The sequence below is a fragment of the Stegastes partitus genome, unplaced genomic scaffold, assembly GCF_000690725.1.
Source record: "Stegastes partitus isolate 25-593 unplaced genomic scaffold, Stegastes_partitus-1.0.2 Scaffold1210, whole genome shotgun sequence".
NCBI classification, from domain to species: Eukaryota; Metazoa; Chordata; class Actinopteri; family Pomacentridae; genus Stegastes; species Stegastes partitus.
Genome location: NW_007578941.1, coordinates 201177 through 219193, shown reverse-complemented (window position 1 = coordinate 219193; position 18017 = coordinate 201177). Strand labels below are relative to the sequence as shown.

General features: G+C 40.4%; 1 protein-coding gene across 1 annotated transcript in view; it reads right to left on the bottom strand.

Moving 5' to 3' along the window:
• Nucleotides 1-18017, bottom strand: part of LOC103368834 (PEX5-related protein) — a 68694-nt gene that overhangs the window by 20865 nt on the left and 29812 nt on the right. The window contains exon 8 of the mRNA XM_008297328.1: nucleotides 791-907. Coding sequence (XP_008295550.1) covers nucleotides 791-907 — 117 coding nt within the window. The remainder of the gene's footprint in view (nucleotides 1-790; nucleotides 908-18017) is intronic.

The following is an 18017-nucleotide window of genomic DNA, read 5'->3' as shown; positions in this document are numbered from 1 at the left end:
GGTACGTTTCACGCTGCAGCTAACACGACACAGATTAGAAAATCGATCGATCAGTCTGTCGGTATTCATCACGGAGGATATTCAATCGATCCCATTGATTTTACTTCCAGCATTCCTCGCTTTGCGTCATTTGCAGCAACATACATTTATACCCTGAGATGTTTTTTATATTCCTCACAGCTCTCCATTTAAAAAGACAAACTGTTCGTTAATTGAAGCAGGCGGTACAACATCGCTCTACTTTGTGCAGAAGAAAAGTTAAATGACGCATCAAATACAAACCGTTAAACGTGATTTAAACCTTGATAAGCAAACGCTGGTTAACGTGAATGTTGTGATACCCGTTATCTTTAGCTTTTGTTAACTCAAAGAAAGCCTGGATATGTTGAACCTGCTTCATAGTTCCGCCCTGTGGTGACCCCACAGTGACAACTAGACTCCAGTAATCCTGCTCGGTCACTTTCTCTGAAGTTGTGCGGTGGTGATTTATAAATCTGTAAACTTTAAATTAGCAGAAAGCTATACCACAGATGCAGAGGGTTTTATCTAGTAGATAAATCAGATATTTACTGAACACTGCAGACAGTAAATGTGCTAAACTCTGAGTGATTTTAAACATGTGTGCACAGTTTGATAAAGATATCACATGTCATGTGTGCATCAAATCCTCAACCTGCTGTACATCACATCACACGGTGTAAGTGTCGCCCCCCGTTCGCTCTGCAGCGTCTGAACATCATCGTCATCGGGACTAATTCGTGCTCGACTGTAACATTTTAATGACAGTGACCTTCTCGTGTGGCGACACCGACGAGGGAATCTGCGCCTGCTCGTTCTCCGTCAGCCAGTTTCTTCGAGCCAGCTCTTCCCATTCAGCCTGCATCTTATCCCAGAACTCGGTGTCTGACTGCAGAGAGAAGGAAGAGGATGGATGGACGGACGGATGGATGGAGGGGAAGGGAGGGTAGGGGGAGGCAGACAGGAGGGAGTGAGTGATTAGTGTGCAGGAGAACAACAGCTCTTGTAATTTCCATCATCCTACTGTTGGAAATGTCACGTCTGTCCGGCTTACTGGCTCGCCGTAATGCATGGCCGCCGCGCTGCCGATGACTCATCCCATTTGCATGTTAAGGCCGAGTTTAAAGGAGCAAACACACGAGACTGAAACCTGCTCTCACTTTCAAATTGACTGGCAGCTCTTTGAAAATGTCAATTAATACAAAACAGTAGCTGAATATGAAATACTGCACTGTTTAATGGAGTCCACACTGTAAGAAAACACATCGTAGTTCACTCTGGTGCAGCATCAAAACCTGCTGATTATTAATGTTTTGTACATTTATAAGACTCGGTATAACATCATGTTTCCTATACATAGAAGCATCTGTGCAATATCAGTGTGCAAATCATTATTTTTCACATTCACTGGAATCTGTGATGTTTTTAATGCTGTTTGACTTTTTTACTAAAGTTTTTGCACTTTGCTGCTGCAGAACTGCACATTTCCCTGCTGTGGGTTAATCAAAGGATCATCTTCTCATGCAAATATAATCAGTTTAAAAAAAAAAAGAAAACTCACAAAATGTTAATATTTTCCTAATTGCGCATGTGAAAAAATATCACACCGGGACTTGAAAGTCTCCATTAGCTTGACATTTGAACTGTTATTTGCTGGCATTTCAATTAGCTGGCCGAAGCCTTGAAGGTTATCGAGGATCTCGGTTTAATATGCCAATTCACTTCCTGGAAAATAGCTTCTCATGTCCTGTCTGACGCCGAACCAGAGCCGGCGGAGCGATTCTGTTAAAAGTCATTTAATTAGTTTAAGCAAAGTTGTGTCAAGTTGACTCTAGTTATGCAGCAACACTCTGACACGAGGCTTTAGTGTAACGAGACTGAACAAACAGTTGAAATAAACTCGTGTTAGTAGGAATAAATAGGTGATTTGCATAGAAAGATAACAACGCACAAGTCAAGACGTCCAGAAGAGATTTTACTTGCTAAAAAGAAAGCAGGATACAGTGAAGCTGCACGTTAAACGATTTCCATAAATGATTGTACACTTCAGTAATCAACAGCGCCGACTGCGCCCGGAAAAGCCTCCGCTGTGCAGCTCGCTGTTCTAATCACGGCCGCGTTCGGGTGATGCCTCGTTTCATAACTTAAGAACATCGAAGAAATTGTTCATTTGCGCTTCTGCTCGGAACGCGGACTTCGATCGGCTCGAAGCAAAGCTCGTGAGTGTGTGTCGGCTGCACAGATAATCTGGTTTAACGGAGCTGGAGGCAGCCGAAAAGAAGACAGAAAGCAACTCGAGGTTAATAAATTCATGAGTCAGACGTCGTTTGTTCTTTTCAGTTTGTTCTGTGCGAGGCCACAGGTTAAGTGGAAGAGTGGAAAAAACTGGAAGCTGATTTTTTTATTTCATTTTCAAATGAGATGAAACTGTTGCTATGTTGAAAAAGTTAAATAAAGTGGTGATTTTTTTTGGTTTAAACTCAAACTAGAGTTTGAACTATGTGTTTTTTTTCAAGTTTGAAACATTTATTAGTAATCAAGGAGCCTGATTATCGTTATTTGGATCTAATGTGCGTTCGCAGGAAAGATGAAAATCTTGGTGTTAAAATTGAACACAAACTCCAACAAAAAACTAAATTTTTTCCCCCACATTTATATAAAAGAATCTATTTTTTTGTGAAATGCAGCCAATAGCGTAGTGTTGCGAGTGTTGACTACAGATAGAGAGCAGGAATCGTTCAATAAAATTAGCAAAAATTGGAAAAATGCTAAACATCTGCTCTGATAATCTACCAGACAGACAACTGGTGAAACCCTAGTTTGACTTTATTGTGCTCTTTCTGTAAAACTCTGTGTGATTTTGAAAATATATCAAAATTATACACTAATATGTTTTTCTAAAATGCCCAATTAACCCATCAACAGATGTATTTCTACTGATTTAACTTCAGACTTATGCTCCACTGATCCCCAATCACGAAACAAGAAATGCACCGCTATGCCGACGACACTCCGCTGAGCCTTTCACGAGAACCAAACGAAAAAATGACCCGTTTGAGTTCTTGTGTTCCGTTAAAAACGCACTTGCTGTGTGTTTTGTTTCCTGCAGATTCTTTTCTGCTGTCAGTTTGCTCAGTAAACACACATCCTGTTCACAAACTGAGGCTCCATCGGCGGCTTTGAAGAAGACGTCAGATGTAGTTCTTGTGTCTCTGGAGCTCTGCTAAAATTAGATGCACAATGACTTTTACTGAAATAGAAAGTATGATACGCTGATTTATCTCTTCACACTTTGAATGCTCCCAGAAAAAAATAACGGCTCTTAAATGGTTCTTCAGAGTGCCATCAGCAACTGAAGAACCTCTATATTTAGGCGATGGTCTTTACAAACTATGTGTGGTTCTTTAAAGTACTAAAGGTTCCTCATTTTGTCATAGCATCAAATTAGAGCTACAACTGGACACTAGTTTAATTACTGATGAATCATTTTGTCAATAAAACATCAGGAAAGATTAAGAAATGAGCTGGTGTCTTGTAGCATGTTGTTCTGTCTGACCAAGAACGCAAAATATGAGGAAACAGAACCAAAAATGCTGCAGATTTGTATCTTTGATTGATTTTTGGCATAAATGTTTAACAAGTCCAGTTATTAAAACAGAACTGGGTGGGTCCACAAAGAGCTATCTGGAAAGTGATTTCTTAAAAGAACAATTTTGCTTCTTTAGTGTGTCTTTTATGGCGCCTAAAGGAACCAGTTTTTATGGTTCTTTGAGGAACCTTTGGGTTTATAGAACCTGTCGCTTTTGGTTTCAATTGGCGCCTTCATTTTTTTTCAGTGTGATTTAACTCAAACTGGGAAACAGGATCTATTGCACGTCTCCAGTTTTACCGTTTTCTCTTTGCTAGAACTGATTTAACTCTAAAATACTAAACGACTCATTTTTTTTCTATGAACTTATGTCAAGTTGAGTGAAGTAGAAAGTCATGAAACTTTGAAGATCTCTCTGAATTATGTACTGAGTGCACAAGTTTGGTCGATTTACCTCCAGACTCAAACATCTCAGTTACTACTGGATGGATTTCAGTGAGATTTGTTGGAGACATCTGTGTTCCTGACAGAAAAATTCCTACTGATTTGTGTGATCCACTAAATTTGACCGGCAGTTATTGAATGAAATGTCTTAATCTGTTCATTATTTTGTGGATTAATTTGCCATAAAATGACAGAAAATGGGGGGAAATGTTGATCAGGTCATCCCAAAGCCCAATACGATGAGCTCATATGTCATGTTTGGTCCATATCACAAAAAAATCTACTTCAAGGAGTAAGGAAATGAGAATATATTCAATTTTCAGACCATTTACACTTTATGTCTTTAGAAAAAACAGCTCAAGCTTCATTATTGACAATTATTGTAATGTTTCACAACGAATCAAGCAACATTAATGTCCTTTTTGTTTTGTTTTATGTATATTTCCATCCTGCTTCCCAGCCTCCAGAGAGCAGATCTGGGTTTAATCGTGTCAACAGCAACAGACAGATCCAGCCAGATGCGCTTCTCTGTAAAGCATTCTGACGTCTGCTGGTTTCTGAGCTGCATGTGAGTTATCGAGGGATGAAGCCTGAAATCTCGGCTACACATCTGCACGGCATGTTGCGTGCAGCCTCACCGTATTCACGCGTTGCGATAACAGCAGATCTCGCTGAGCGGTGCCGCCGCTGCTAGCACGAATGACTGTCAGCGCGCTTAACGTCGCGACTGCTTTTCTTGTAAAACTTCTGAATTACCACAGTTCGCATTCAGCTGGCTGGTTCCATGATCCTCTCGCTGTCAGAGGCAAAGCATGATGCCAAACAGAGCAGAACAGCCTCCTGTGACTTGCTGCAGCCAGAAACTCATCAGCACATGACAGCGTTGTGTACAGCACAGTGTGTGTGTGCAGAGATCTACTGTAAGGATGCGTGTGCTGGAGTCAAAGGTCCTCGCATCTCCACACGAGACGAGCTTTTTGATTGACATGGAGGCCGTCGCGTGGCCCCCGGTGCTGGTAATTGCAGGCTGGTGACTCTCAGACAAATTGCCTGGAAGGTGAAGCTGCACTGGCGGTTCTGTCGGGAGGTGCAGCATCAGAGGGAGGCAGAATTTGTATCAGAACCTTTGATTAAGAGTCAGTGTTTGGTTATTCAGTGGAGCCGTGTTAGAGGTTCATGTATGATCAGGAGTATTTACTGAATGTGAGGTGAATGTAGGATCCATCAAACATCCAACCTACGAGCCCGACTCGTCCAGCTGCTGCTCTGGACCCACCATTCCCACAACAACGACGTCAAACACGTCCACTTTGATCAACAGCCACGGTACCAACTCATCGATCCAGATGTGAAACACACCCCAGCTGTCAGGATGGTGTGAAGTCTGCGCTCTTGGGATGATACTATGGGAAGGCATGTCACCCAAAGAGCACCACGGCTCACATCGTCAGACACCGAGATGTGCATCAGAACAACAAAACGCCATGTGACCGCCCCACAGCTCCGTCAGAACCACACAACCTTTGGTAAACAGCAGACGAGGCTCCACTCTGTCCATGATCAACTCCAGCAGGCCGAACCGACCTTCAGCTATCATCAGATGCCTTGTTGCATCATCATCATTTTGCAGTAAAGAAATTAACTCAGCGAAGGTTGATGCTTAGACATCTCAGAATGTGTTGAAGCTTTGTAGGATTGATCTTCGATGTCTGAAACTGACTTTTTCTGTGGTGGAAATTCTAACATTTTCATAATTTTGTACCCAAATGAAATCTCTCACAAGTTGGAAATTCAATGAGATGCTACTTTCAGATGTCTACATCTCTTGAAGTATACGTACTTGAATCTTCAGATTGTCAGGAGACGTTTGCTAGTTTGTGATGAATGGAGAGAATGCAGCAAATTCTGGCAATCAAGACTCAATTTCTTTCTTCCAAATTCGGGATTTGTTAAAAAAAAAAATGAAACTACTGATGCTTAGAAAGCTTTTCATAGAAATGTGAGTTATGGCCAATCAGAGGTGACACAGGTAAAAAAAGTAATTTACTTCCAAACAGCCAGATGGACGTCTTGAGTCTTGGGTAGGCTGATGAAATTTAGGACAGGAAGAGATGGAAGTATCATCTACTGGTGTGCCAAGTTTCAAAATCCTTCCATGTCGTCTTCATGCTAAAATCATTCTGCTCCTGATTATTATTATTAAATGGGAAGTGGTGGCCAGGGTTGGTGTCTGGAGCAAATCAGGAGGCATAAAAAAGGCATATTTAATGGCATTATGGAAGGATACTGAAACTTGGCACACCAGTAGATGATACTTCCATCTCTTACTGTCCTAAATTTTCACCAAGACGTCCATGATGGTGCCTCTTTGGAAATAAATTACTTTTTTACCAGCGTCAACTTTGATCGGCCATAACTCCCATTTCTACTAACATATATAAGCTCTCTAAGCATCAGTGATGTCATTCAGATGTTATTCTCTCAATGAAACCGATCAAATAGATCCAATGAATTAGAGATGTAGTTTCCGATTTTTTTTGAAAACCTACTTTATTTACAATTTTTGAACAAATCCTGAATTTGGAAGCTCTTCAGCAAAAAATCTAGTTTTGATTGCCAGGATTTGCTGCGTTCACTCCATTCACCAGAAACTTGTGAACATCTCCTGAACATGTGAAGACTATACTTCAAGGGAACGACCCGTAGTTGTAAATAAAAAGTAGAAAACTTGCCAAAATAAGTGCTTACTATGCAGACTAACATATTTTACAGCATCATCTTTGCATCTTGGGATCACTGTTGCTAATGCAAGTTTCTCTGCTGCACGGCTATTTTGCATTTGACGTGTTTAGTTAAAATTCTGTCACAAAACCCAACCGCTAGCACTGCAGCTAGTCCGCTGTGCCGTCCATCATTTCCGTATCTTCGTGCTCGTGTGAGCGAGCTACAACCGTCGTGGTCATTTACATAATAAAGCCGTAATGTTGTTCATTATTCCTCGCGCCGGTGTTTGCTCTGCGACCCGGTTCATCATCTCATTACTGGTGTCTCACACACGGTTAATTGTTTGCGCCGCGGAACTTGTTTCGCCGCCTAATCGCGCCGCGGGACGACAACAAGCCGCGCGGCGCAGAATTAAGATAGAGCAAACAGGCGTGTTTTCAATTGACAAGAAATTCATATTTCTCTATAGCGCTGTGAAGGATGCCTCTAATGGCGCATTGGCAGTTTAATTATGAGCAGCAAAGCAAAGATACGGCGAGGTAATTTATATCCCGCGTACTCGTAGCTGCGACTCTAATTTCTGCAGCTCTGATGAAGTGTTACGCGAAATAGACGACGAGCCGCCGTTGGTGCCGAACCGAGGGTGAGAGGTGAGGATTCATTAGTTACTCCATGAATACATTACGGCGGATGATCACGCCTACGGAGGCCAACACGCATGCTTGTGGCACCGGCGTTCTTTGGAGAAGGTGTATTTATACTTTGCTGCGAGATTCCAATTTATGCGGTGAAAATAAATGTGCTCTGCCGAGAAGGTAATTTGTAGACGCTGACAATCTGCGCCAAGTCAGCTGAAACACAGGAAGCAAGGCGCCCGAAAAAGAACGGGGCAATTAATTTCCCTCAGACCTTATTTTACAGCGAGAGTGAACGCGTCCTGACTGGGCAAACAAAATCAGATGAAATGGTCAAAGGTAGTTTCTGTTTGTTGTTTCTAAAGCAAATACTGTAGCTCAGAACAGACATGAATAAAGAATCATTTACGACAAAGAACTGTTCAGGGTGCTATCAAGGTAAACCAGTTAGTTCCAGTTCACAGAGTTAAACTAATGCTTGTCATTAAACATAAAAACACACCTCAGACATGAAACTAAAATACTGTATTTAACAACTGAATGGTGTATCTAGAAACCTCCAGAAACAAACCACCGGTAAAAACAACCAACAGCAAAATGTCAACTTCTTAATGCATCATTTGTGACGTCATTGTCCTCAGAAATAAAAGGATTTTTTGAGCTGCCATTACCTAAACAATTAATAAAGCAAAATAACAAACATACATTTGATTTTAAGTGGGTGAATAATGCAGCACAAATGTTATCAAAGGTGCAAAACTGTATGTAAATGAGCATTTGTTATTTAAGTCAGTACACCAAAGGAAATCCAAGGTTCTATCAAGAAGCACAAAGCAGCTAAAGCAACTTCCTTTCTTCTTGTTTTGCCTCGTTTTCCTATATTGGGAGCAGCTGTGGGTTTGTCGGATAACGCTGTAAAAATCAAGACTTTAGCTGCAGAGCAACAGCTGCTGGGTAACATGTGAGCTTAACTAGTCATTTCTAAGTCACTATTTCAGCAAAAACAGAAAAAACATGTGGATGGGAACAGCTGGACTGTGAAACCAGCTGTATTAAAATGTAGTTCATGTGAGCACAGAGAGCAGGAGAGAAGCCAACAGATGTAAAATACCTCCTGTGGGTTTTCTCATCAGGTGTTCAGTTTACAAACCGCCTTTTTGTTCTGCAATAATGTGAAGTTCTGAGAAAGTTTTGGGTCTTCGGAAACTTTGACACTGAAGCAAACTTGGCTCTGCTGCTGTCGCCACAGTTTCCTAAAACCATAGCTCTGACTGCAGCTGACAAGTGACAGGAGCTAAAAGATCAAGATAATAATAATATTACATAATACCTATATGTCGCTTTTCAAGATCAAGAACACAAAAAATGAATAAATAAAATATAGTGGAGGAAGGAGCACGTAGAAAAAGAGGATTTCTAAGTTGTAGGCAGTGTTGAAAAGATGTCTTCACAGATTTCTTGCAACGATTACGCAGAAATACTAAAAACATATTTCTTAGAATAAAGTGAGAAAATAAAAAACAAACAAGGGACGACTAAAAATGTAGATTTTGATGCATTTAGAGAGTCGATATCAGTGCTTATGCGAAATATCAGTGCAGATTTTTTAATATTTTTGAAAAATTACAGTTAATTTGTATTTTCTGCAAAACAAAAAAACAACTTTTATTTAATACAGATGCAGATATTTGCAGCTTTTATCCCAAATACAGCCGACATTTAATTTGTTCTTGTGCTGAGTGACTTCATGTAAACACTGCTAGTTTCACATTTTATATTTTTTACAGTGAAACCAAATGAAATAACTCGCAGCTGTTCAAACGTTTTATTTGTCTTTCAGTACAAAGTACACACAGAGACCCCGGCGTCGGTGTGACCTCTCGTCAAAACAAACAGAATAAATGTAAATCAGACTTTGTGCATAATGTGAAACGAGCAGTGTTTAGGGCTGCGAGCGGCTCTCGCTGCAGGCAGCTACGGCGCATGATTCGACTCCTGCTGTGCTCAGGGAGTACTGGCACGCCATTCTGGATTTATTACAGCCAAGCACGTGTTGGAGCGCCCAGAAACAGGGCAAATCCATCCTGCTTCCTCCTCTGCAGCCTCAAAAAAAAAAAGAAAATGGCTGCATTCGTGCTTTTTTTTTCTCCTCACGCTTACATCATGTTCTGATAATACTCTGGCTGCGTGTCACTCACATCCATGAAAAACTCAAAAAAGACCACGAAAAGAATCCCAGAACATTATAAAAAGAACTAATTAAGAAGACGTTGGTATGAAGTTATTGGAAGCACATTTATTAACAACAACAACAAAAGAAATCTGAATTATGGAACAAAGCAGATGATAAAAAAGGGGTTTAAATTCACCCCAGAATGAGGTCGGACCGCATCGTTTCATCGCGTGTTTTCGTGGATTTTACAAACGCAGATCATGTCTCGACGTGTCAGTCGGCTGAGTTCCTATTGTGAAGATCCGCCGAGCGTTTTGCACACGAACGAGGCACAAAGGGAACGTAGGACTGCAGGCTTTGATGCTGCTGGCGGCCGTCAAACGTTCTATTTCAGGCCAGTAAAAGTGACTAATTTTCATGATCCGCTTACTCAGTAATTGAACGGCAGACGTCGTGAACGTACCGTAAATGAATTCAGCTCTGTTTTGTTTAAATCACTGCTTTAACAAGATTTCGTATTTCTGCAGAATCCGACTGCGCTGCGGGAAGAAAAAGCACATTGATTTTCTAGATAAAAGACGGTGAATTTTATTATTTTGGCTGTGAGATGTGGATTTTTTTTCTGTCCATATGGTTAAAAAACAGATGGTCCCGAATCCAAGGATGGATTATACCCCGTAGAAGTGAGTATTTGTGTCTTTGGGCTCAATAAAAACAGGAAAACTGACTTTAAAAAAAAAAAATCTGTGGGTGTGAACGCTTCCCCGACGTTATCCGTCAGTTTGAGCGGTTAACTTGAGATGCGGTCTTTGGAGGGAATGAATAGCGGTTACTTATCCACTTTGCCCAGGAGGTTTACATCACAAAAAGTCTCATTATTTACCAGTGACACAGCGGCCTCCAGCCTCCTCTCATCTCCGGAGCAGGGCTGGCCTGGCCTTTTAATGTTAATGAGCCACCCGCCGCTCTGCGTAGGCCAAGTCCTTGGTCAGCGAGACCAAAATAGGAGGCTGGAGTCCCGATAATGTCACTCGGAGAAGAATAAACTACATTAGAGCGGACAAAGTGCCGTGAATGCATTTTGGAAGACAGCGTGATTAACTTCTGCACGGACGTCTTCCACCAGCAGCAACACTGAGTTCTGGGAACTACTTGGATTTAACAACATTAGTGGAGCTGTGACCTGCAGCGGCAGCAGCAAAGTTTGCTGCCGTCTTGATATCTGGGCAGACGTGACCTTCTCCGGGACCTTCTTTACTTCCTCACGCCTGCTGAACGCACTGATTCACAGAAAACCAGAGTGAGTCTGTGCTGTGGGTCAGAAATAACCCAGATATCAGACTGTTTTCTTGGTGAGGCTGTTTAATGTGGAGCAGAGTTTAAATAACGGCTTCTTTCACTGGTTTAAAAGGATTCAAACAAATGGCGAAATGCACCGTCGTCCATCTGAATGGAACAAGTCAGGCATAAAGAGCCATTAAGATGATCTATCTGGAAAATTAAAAAATATATTTAAGATGAGATGAGATGAGATGGTCCTTTATTGATCCCACAGTGGAGAAACTTGCAACGTAACAGCAGCAAAAAGAAAAGAGCAAATATGAAGGAAATGTTGTGGAAAAAAACAAAACAAAAAACCCCAAGAAATATACCTTTAACCCTTTCAACCCTACAGCCCGCTATACCGGGCTGGCATTACGACTCCCGTCCAACCCTGCAGACTGCTTGGTCTCCGGTGTACGATGACTTTCTGTTACCTTCATTTTGATTGTCTATCAGTGGGAACCCCTGCATGTGAACAAGCGATTCAGTCATGAAGTAAATTATGCAAATGAAGTAAAATGACATCGTTTGACCCCAAAAATCACCAGAAAACGAGATTTCCGCTACCTCATTTCCAAAATGGTTATAAGCGATCAACACTAATTAATTAATGACAAGACTTTGGTTAATTTCTCAGCATTTAAGAACTGATAATTAATTGCATATATCACCTGGTAATTATGAAGTTTTCCTTTTCACACCTGTATTTTACCTGTATGGACATCACAAGAGTAAACTTCCAGATATATATTTAACCGTCAACTTGTCTGCTTTTGATTGATACCAGACGTGTAATGATGTGACGTCTACTTATGAATCTATGAATTATTAATTAAAACCACATCTGATCATGAATTTCAAGCCAAAGATACTCAGTGTTGAGGTGTATAAGGAATACACATTTACTTAGTGTTGAAAGGGTTAAAACTGTTGATCTTCTGTCAAAAATCCAGTATTAGTCAGTAATTTCTTCCATAAGTGGAAAATAGTCACACAGATTATTGTTGTTGTTGCACAAATTCTTTTATATACAGATTTTTTTAAATTATATTTTTTAAAATTACTATTATTGTTATTATTATTTTACAAAATATTAATAATGCATGTAGAGGTTGAAGAGAAACTTTAGCAGACAACAAATCAGGGCATTTACAAAATGTAGAGGGCACTTTTAAAAATACTAATTATTGCAAAAAGTTGGTGATTTTATTGTGAAATGAGCTTAAATTCAAATAATTACAGTCAAAACCAACTCGTGCAAACATGAAAAACATTCGATTAGATCTGCTGCGATCAGTCGGGATCATTGATTGTATTATAAAGATATTTTCAACCAGAGTATGTTTAGTTTGTTTTTAATTTGCTATAAAAGGTGTTTCTCCAGTAGCGCTGAACAGCTGTTGCTCCAGTGATTCATCAGCTCTACTGGTTTTAGACAATGTCAGCGAAGTCTGACTCGGTTAAATATAAAGGTTTCTGAAACCCGAGACTTCTACGTTCTGGCAGAATCTCTAATGATCAGAGTTTTGATGCAGGAACACCAACAGAAACACATTCACTGTTAGTTGTTGTTCCATCTGTCAGCTTCTCTCCTGCTCTCTGTGCTCACATGTTGGATTTTAATACAGCAGAATCCTCCTTAAAGTCTGTTTCTGCAGAATCTGCTGCTAAAGTCCTGATTTTATAACTCAACACACATGAGTTAAAGGCTGCGGTGTTGCTCCTTGTGCTGAACTGATCATATAACAGCCATAACCTTGGTTTCACTCTGTTATTTACACTCCTTGTCCTGTTATCTCCGTGAGAAAGCCGAAGCTGTAATGTTTGAAGGACAAACGCTGCAATAACTTGAATCCTGGTCGGACTCTGATCATGAGCCTGATGGATGAGTTTCTGCTCTTTCAGCTCGTCTTTATCACACTTTAATAAAAACTTTTACTGCGGCTCGTGCAGATTTCCACAACATACAGATGTGCAGTGGGCCCAGCTGTGTTTTCATGAACCTCAAAGCTGCTACGAAGGTCAGAGAACAACTACAGAATAAACTGATGTGTGCACGAGTTCCTTTTTGGCTGATAAAGTTCAATTTAAACCTGAATTCACACATGCAGGCTGTGCTGCTGGCCGACATGTGCTGCTGCTCTCTCGTGTCAGGAAACCAGCCGCTCCGTTAGCAAAGCTCCGAGTCGGGCGGTCTGCTCGGGGGCACGCTGATGGAAGCTGTTTGGGGAGGTGAAGGCATTACTCATTGACTTTCCCCTTCGGCATTTTACCCAGGAGAGCTGCGGATTAAAACCACTGACCTTTTGATCACAAGGCTGCATCTCTAACTTGGAGGCAACTGCTGTGCCTCTGCAATCTGAGACCGAACCTCGGCCCGATGTTCTGCAGGATAAAAGCGAAAAAACCCGTCCTGCTGCTGTTTTAATCAAACCAGAGGCCACGCAGTCACCTTCATCTCGTCTTTATCGCCGCCGTGGGAGTCGTTTCTCGTGACCCTCGCGGCGCCGTTCCCCCCCAAAAAATCACAATCTAGCCTGCAGCTGCTGCAGCGCTTCCCTGTTTGACAAAAGCGTCGCGTCGTCATGGGCTCAGATTAATCGACGGCGTCGTCGTCGTCTGACGTCGACCGGCGCTGACGTGTCTCAAATGTCATCGTGTCTCTTTGGAAATGAATTCCTCTCTTGGACCGCTGCCACTTTATTCTGCCTCTCCAAAGATTTTCACAATCATAAAACCTACACTTTCTCATCAGTGCCGGCGCTGTGAAATGGATCATATTTAGGAGACTAATTCCTTCGCTGCCTCCTCTCCGGCTCCTAATTTTCTTACATTTGGCTGCCTCATCTAATTGAATGAATTGGAAGAAAGGCTGCGAGCTGATTTAATGTTCCACCTTTATAAGTACGAAGCAGCATGCGTGTGCACGGCTACGGGAGTGGAAACGAGGAGGCCGAGGGCTCAGCCGGAGCCAAAATGGCCGATCGTCCAGGATCTTGTTACCGATCGATGCTCGTCCCTCACCTCCGGATCACGCCGGTGCTCGAACTGTGCGATCATTTGGGCGGACGCGGGTTACACAAGATGTGACGCCGCTGCTAAGTTTGGGTCGGGATCCCCAGGCGGGACGGTCCACTCTTCCTCTCACTTTCCTCACCGCCTTCCTGCCCCCTGCTCTATTATTTATCGACCATTACGCGGAGCTCGGCGTGCAGCAGCAGCAGCAGCCTGTTGGAACCGTTCACTCCTGTTTTCTGGGAAGGGAGACGTCCCCTGAGTGGTAAAGTGTTTTTTGGGTTTTTTTTTTTTACTAAAGAACAAAACTTTTGGAGTTATATTTGTTGTATCCAAACTCAGGTACAGTACAGAAGCTCAGCCTTTTTGGTTCTTAGGTAAGTTCTCCAAAAATAAACGGCTGAGGTCAGCACGAGTGCATCACGCTTGTTGAGTCACGACATAAAAAAAAATTACGTTCAACCAACAAACTCTACTGAGTTCGAAGCCTTTTCTAATTACCACTTACTTATAATAGATAAGATAAATGAATGATTTCTCGTATAAATTAAGCTTTTCCACATTATTCAAGTGTCATATTTAATGTTAGTTATAAACACGAGTTTTTAAGTTGAAAATTGTTTAAAAAATTACGTTGCATCAATTCGATTTTTTTTTAAGTTAAAAAAAACAACAGCTTGTTCATGCAGCTTTTAGGAAATTGTTATGCAATAAATACCATATATATATAAAATCGTACTTGAGATCCAGCGCCTTACCGTGACTTTAAACAACTTTAGCAACTAAAAGAAAATCAAACCTTGAGTGTGTTGACAGCTGATTTTGCATTTTGAAAGTTTAAGACGCATTATTCTGAAGACGTAGTCCTGATTATACACACACTGCTTTAAACAGTTCGGGCTTTGTGAGAGCAGCTGGATTACGTATTTTATGTAAAATGAAAAAGTCAGTAAATTAGAATGCAGCCGGTGAAGTTTGAGCAAATGATTGAATCTCTAAAGTTACGGCAATTAAGTGCTTTTAAGTATGAAATTCAGACTGGTGTGGATTAAACTGACCTATGAGACCCTCCAGTGTTATCTAAGGGGTGTCAAGTTGTTGAAATATTAGTGAGATTTAGTCGAATCAACTCGTCTTCTCCTGTTTACTGAACGTAAACATGTGAGTTGTGCTCATTTCTAGTTTCAGAACCTAAAACCAGGAATTCTTAAAAACAACACTTGTTATAATTTGAGGCATTTTGAAGGAACATCTGAGAGTTTAACTGAATGTTCTGATCCTGTTTCACAAATTGATATCAAGAAATTTAAATAAATGAACTTTTCTAATGAATCTTTGGGTCAAATCTGTGGGTTTTGGTTATGTCACGTTAATAGAACTTAAAACTGTGAGTTGACTGAATGAAAAAACTTCATGAAACAAAACTAGCATAAAAGCAGACTTCCTGTTGTTGGAGAGTTAAAACTTCACAGAAACTCTTGTGGTTTTTTGTAGTTTGAGAAAAACAGATGTGGTGGAAACTTCCTGTGTGTCTTTGTTAAATTAAGTTCTGCATATTTCTTTTCACAATAAAACTATTCCATGATCCAGTACACCTGTAGAGTTATAATTTATCTCAGATCGTCTTGACTCGGCTCAATATGAGACTGAAAGAAATTAAATAAAAACACAAACTCTAAACTTAGAAAATGTAAAAACAAAGCCGGTCTGTCTTTAGCTACAGTCCGTGTTGATGCAACTTAATATCTTGAGTTTATTGAACTTGTTTTCTCAAGTTCACTTAAATTAATTCATTTTACATTTTTAAAATACAAAAGACGACACGAAACTGATTAATATTTTGAACTTAACTCACATTTTCAAGGCAGAAGAACTTCTGTTTCTAAGTTAAATTAACTTAAACACACAGCGTGTGAAAACAATATAAAATACAACAAGTCTATCCTGCTGCAAATATTACGGTTGAGACCGCACAGTATATTTAACCCGACAAATAAAAAGTTTTAGTTATGATACTTGAAAAATATACACGAAAACCACACAAATCCACGAATATATACATGTTTTTTTCTTTTTATTTGTATTATTTGTTGTATTTCTAAACTATAACTTCCTCAAAATGAGAATTGCTCTGTTTAAATCATAAAAACGTTGGTGATGTAGAGCGTTTTTCTCATTATTTTATTAAGTAAAGAGCACCTCCTCTTGGATGAATATAAGTCCACCCAACACTTTATGAGAAAAAGAGGAGCAAAAGTCCTTTGTAGCGATATTAAAATAAAGAGACGCAATAAAGAGAGGATTCTATGAACTTTAAGCCGTGAAAACTTTCTTTAAAAATCTCATTTCCACCACCGTGTAGCCTCATAATGGCTCCCGCGGTATGAATTTCCACCTGACGACCTGCGGAGCTGATTTCCATTTGACTCCTTTGGCCCTTTTCCTTTTTATTTTTTAATCTCTTTGTCAAATGATCACTATTGTGCTTCCCACATTGTGTTCGCCCCCGTGGAGTCGACTCACGGCGTACCAGTGTGTTCTACATCCACCCGCTCGAGTTCACCGGGCGGCTGACCCAGAAAAATATTCCCGGCCAACAATACGAAGGTAAATAGGTCAGTCATTCTGCAGGCCAGACGTATCCGGTGTCACGGGGGACGGCGAAGTCTCAGTAATTAGAGATGCCTTAATCTGTCAACACGCCGAATATGTCGAGTCGTGAAGTTCTTGTTGCATCACGAGGGGGTTTCTGCCACAATAACAACACAAACTAGAAAATAAAATTAAAAACTGAGTGTGCCAGTGCAGCTTTTTCCAGTTGATATGTCCTATAATGCTACATCGTTTTATTTTGAAAAGCCAGCATGTTTCACAAACCCTCATCAGTTACTTCTAACATCTCTGAGCTTTTATTTTGAAACTGTAGCACACTTAGCAGAATCCTGGTGTTTTTTTTTTTTATTGAATATGGAATTGAGACCCTTTTAAAATTTAATTTAATTAAAAAAAAAAATCAATGCTACACGAGAGCTGCTCACTGCGCTTTGCTAGTGGGTGTGGACTCTTATTTTGAAAGTGTTATTGATGGTTTCTGCAACAATAAATGTGTGAGAAAGACAGAAAGAAAGAAGCACTGTTTGGTAAGCTCCTTTGAACATCAGGGGGATTTTATTTTGACAGTCTAGCACAGAGGGAAGCAATGAGACGGTATGTTTATTTTGAAAAGCAGGCATATTTTCAGAGTTCCTTGTATTATATTCCTTGTAACATTGCAGAACGTTTATTTTGATAGTGTAGTGTACCTCAGAGGATCCTATTGATTTTTTTGTTTGTTTTAGCTAACTGGGGGGCTTTTACTTTGAAAATTGTTTGAGAAATCCCTAAAACCTCTACTGCGATTCCTTGAAAGCTGTAAAAGATATCAAAACACAGATTTAACTGAATAATATTCAATGTCCTGTGAGCCGTTTAAACGTTGAATGAAGGTTCTACTGTGAACTATTTCAGAGCTACGACTGGTTTTGGTTGCCTTTGGTTGACTTCCTGTTCATTTCAATGGGGATTTTTAAGGCAGTTTTTTACAAATTCCATAAAGACCGAATGATGAATTTCTATCAGATGTCAGAGCACAACACTCCCGATCGAGCTGCACATTCTGATATATCATTTGTTTTGGTTTTCTTAAAGCTGCAGGACGAGTTAATCGTGAAGAATCTACATTAAGAATAACAATAAATGAGCTTCAATGCTTACACACCGACACTGAAATATATCGAAAACTTCTGACATCTGTGAAGAAGAAGCAGCTTTTCTTCTCTGTTCGTGCTCAGAACGCCGTCACCACCTCCCACTCTTCAAAGTCACTTTACATTAAGTGATAATTTGATCCAGTGATGAGATGGACGGACTGAAATGAGATTCTCCGTCCAGACTTTAATGAGTTTTTTTGGTTTTCTGCCTCTTTTGCAATAGATTTTGACACTTTGGGTGATGGAGCCTTTCAAAGAAATCCCACATCATACTCAGTGGATCCATACGGCCAGAAAAACAAATCGGCTGCATTGATTTCAATAAAGCTGTTTTGTTTTTCTTGTTG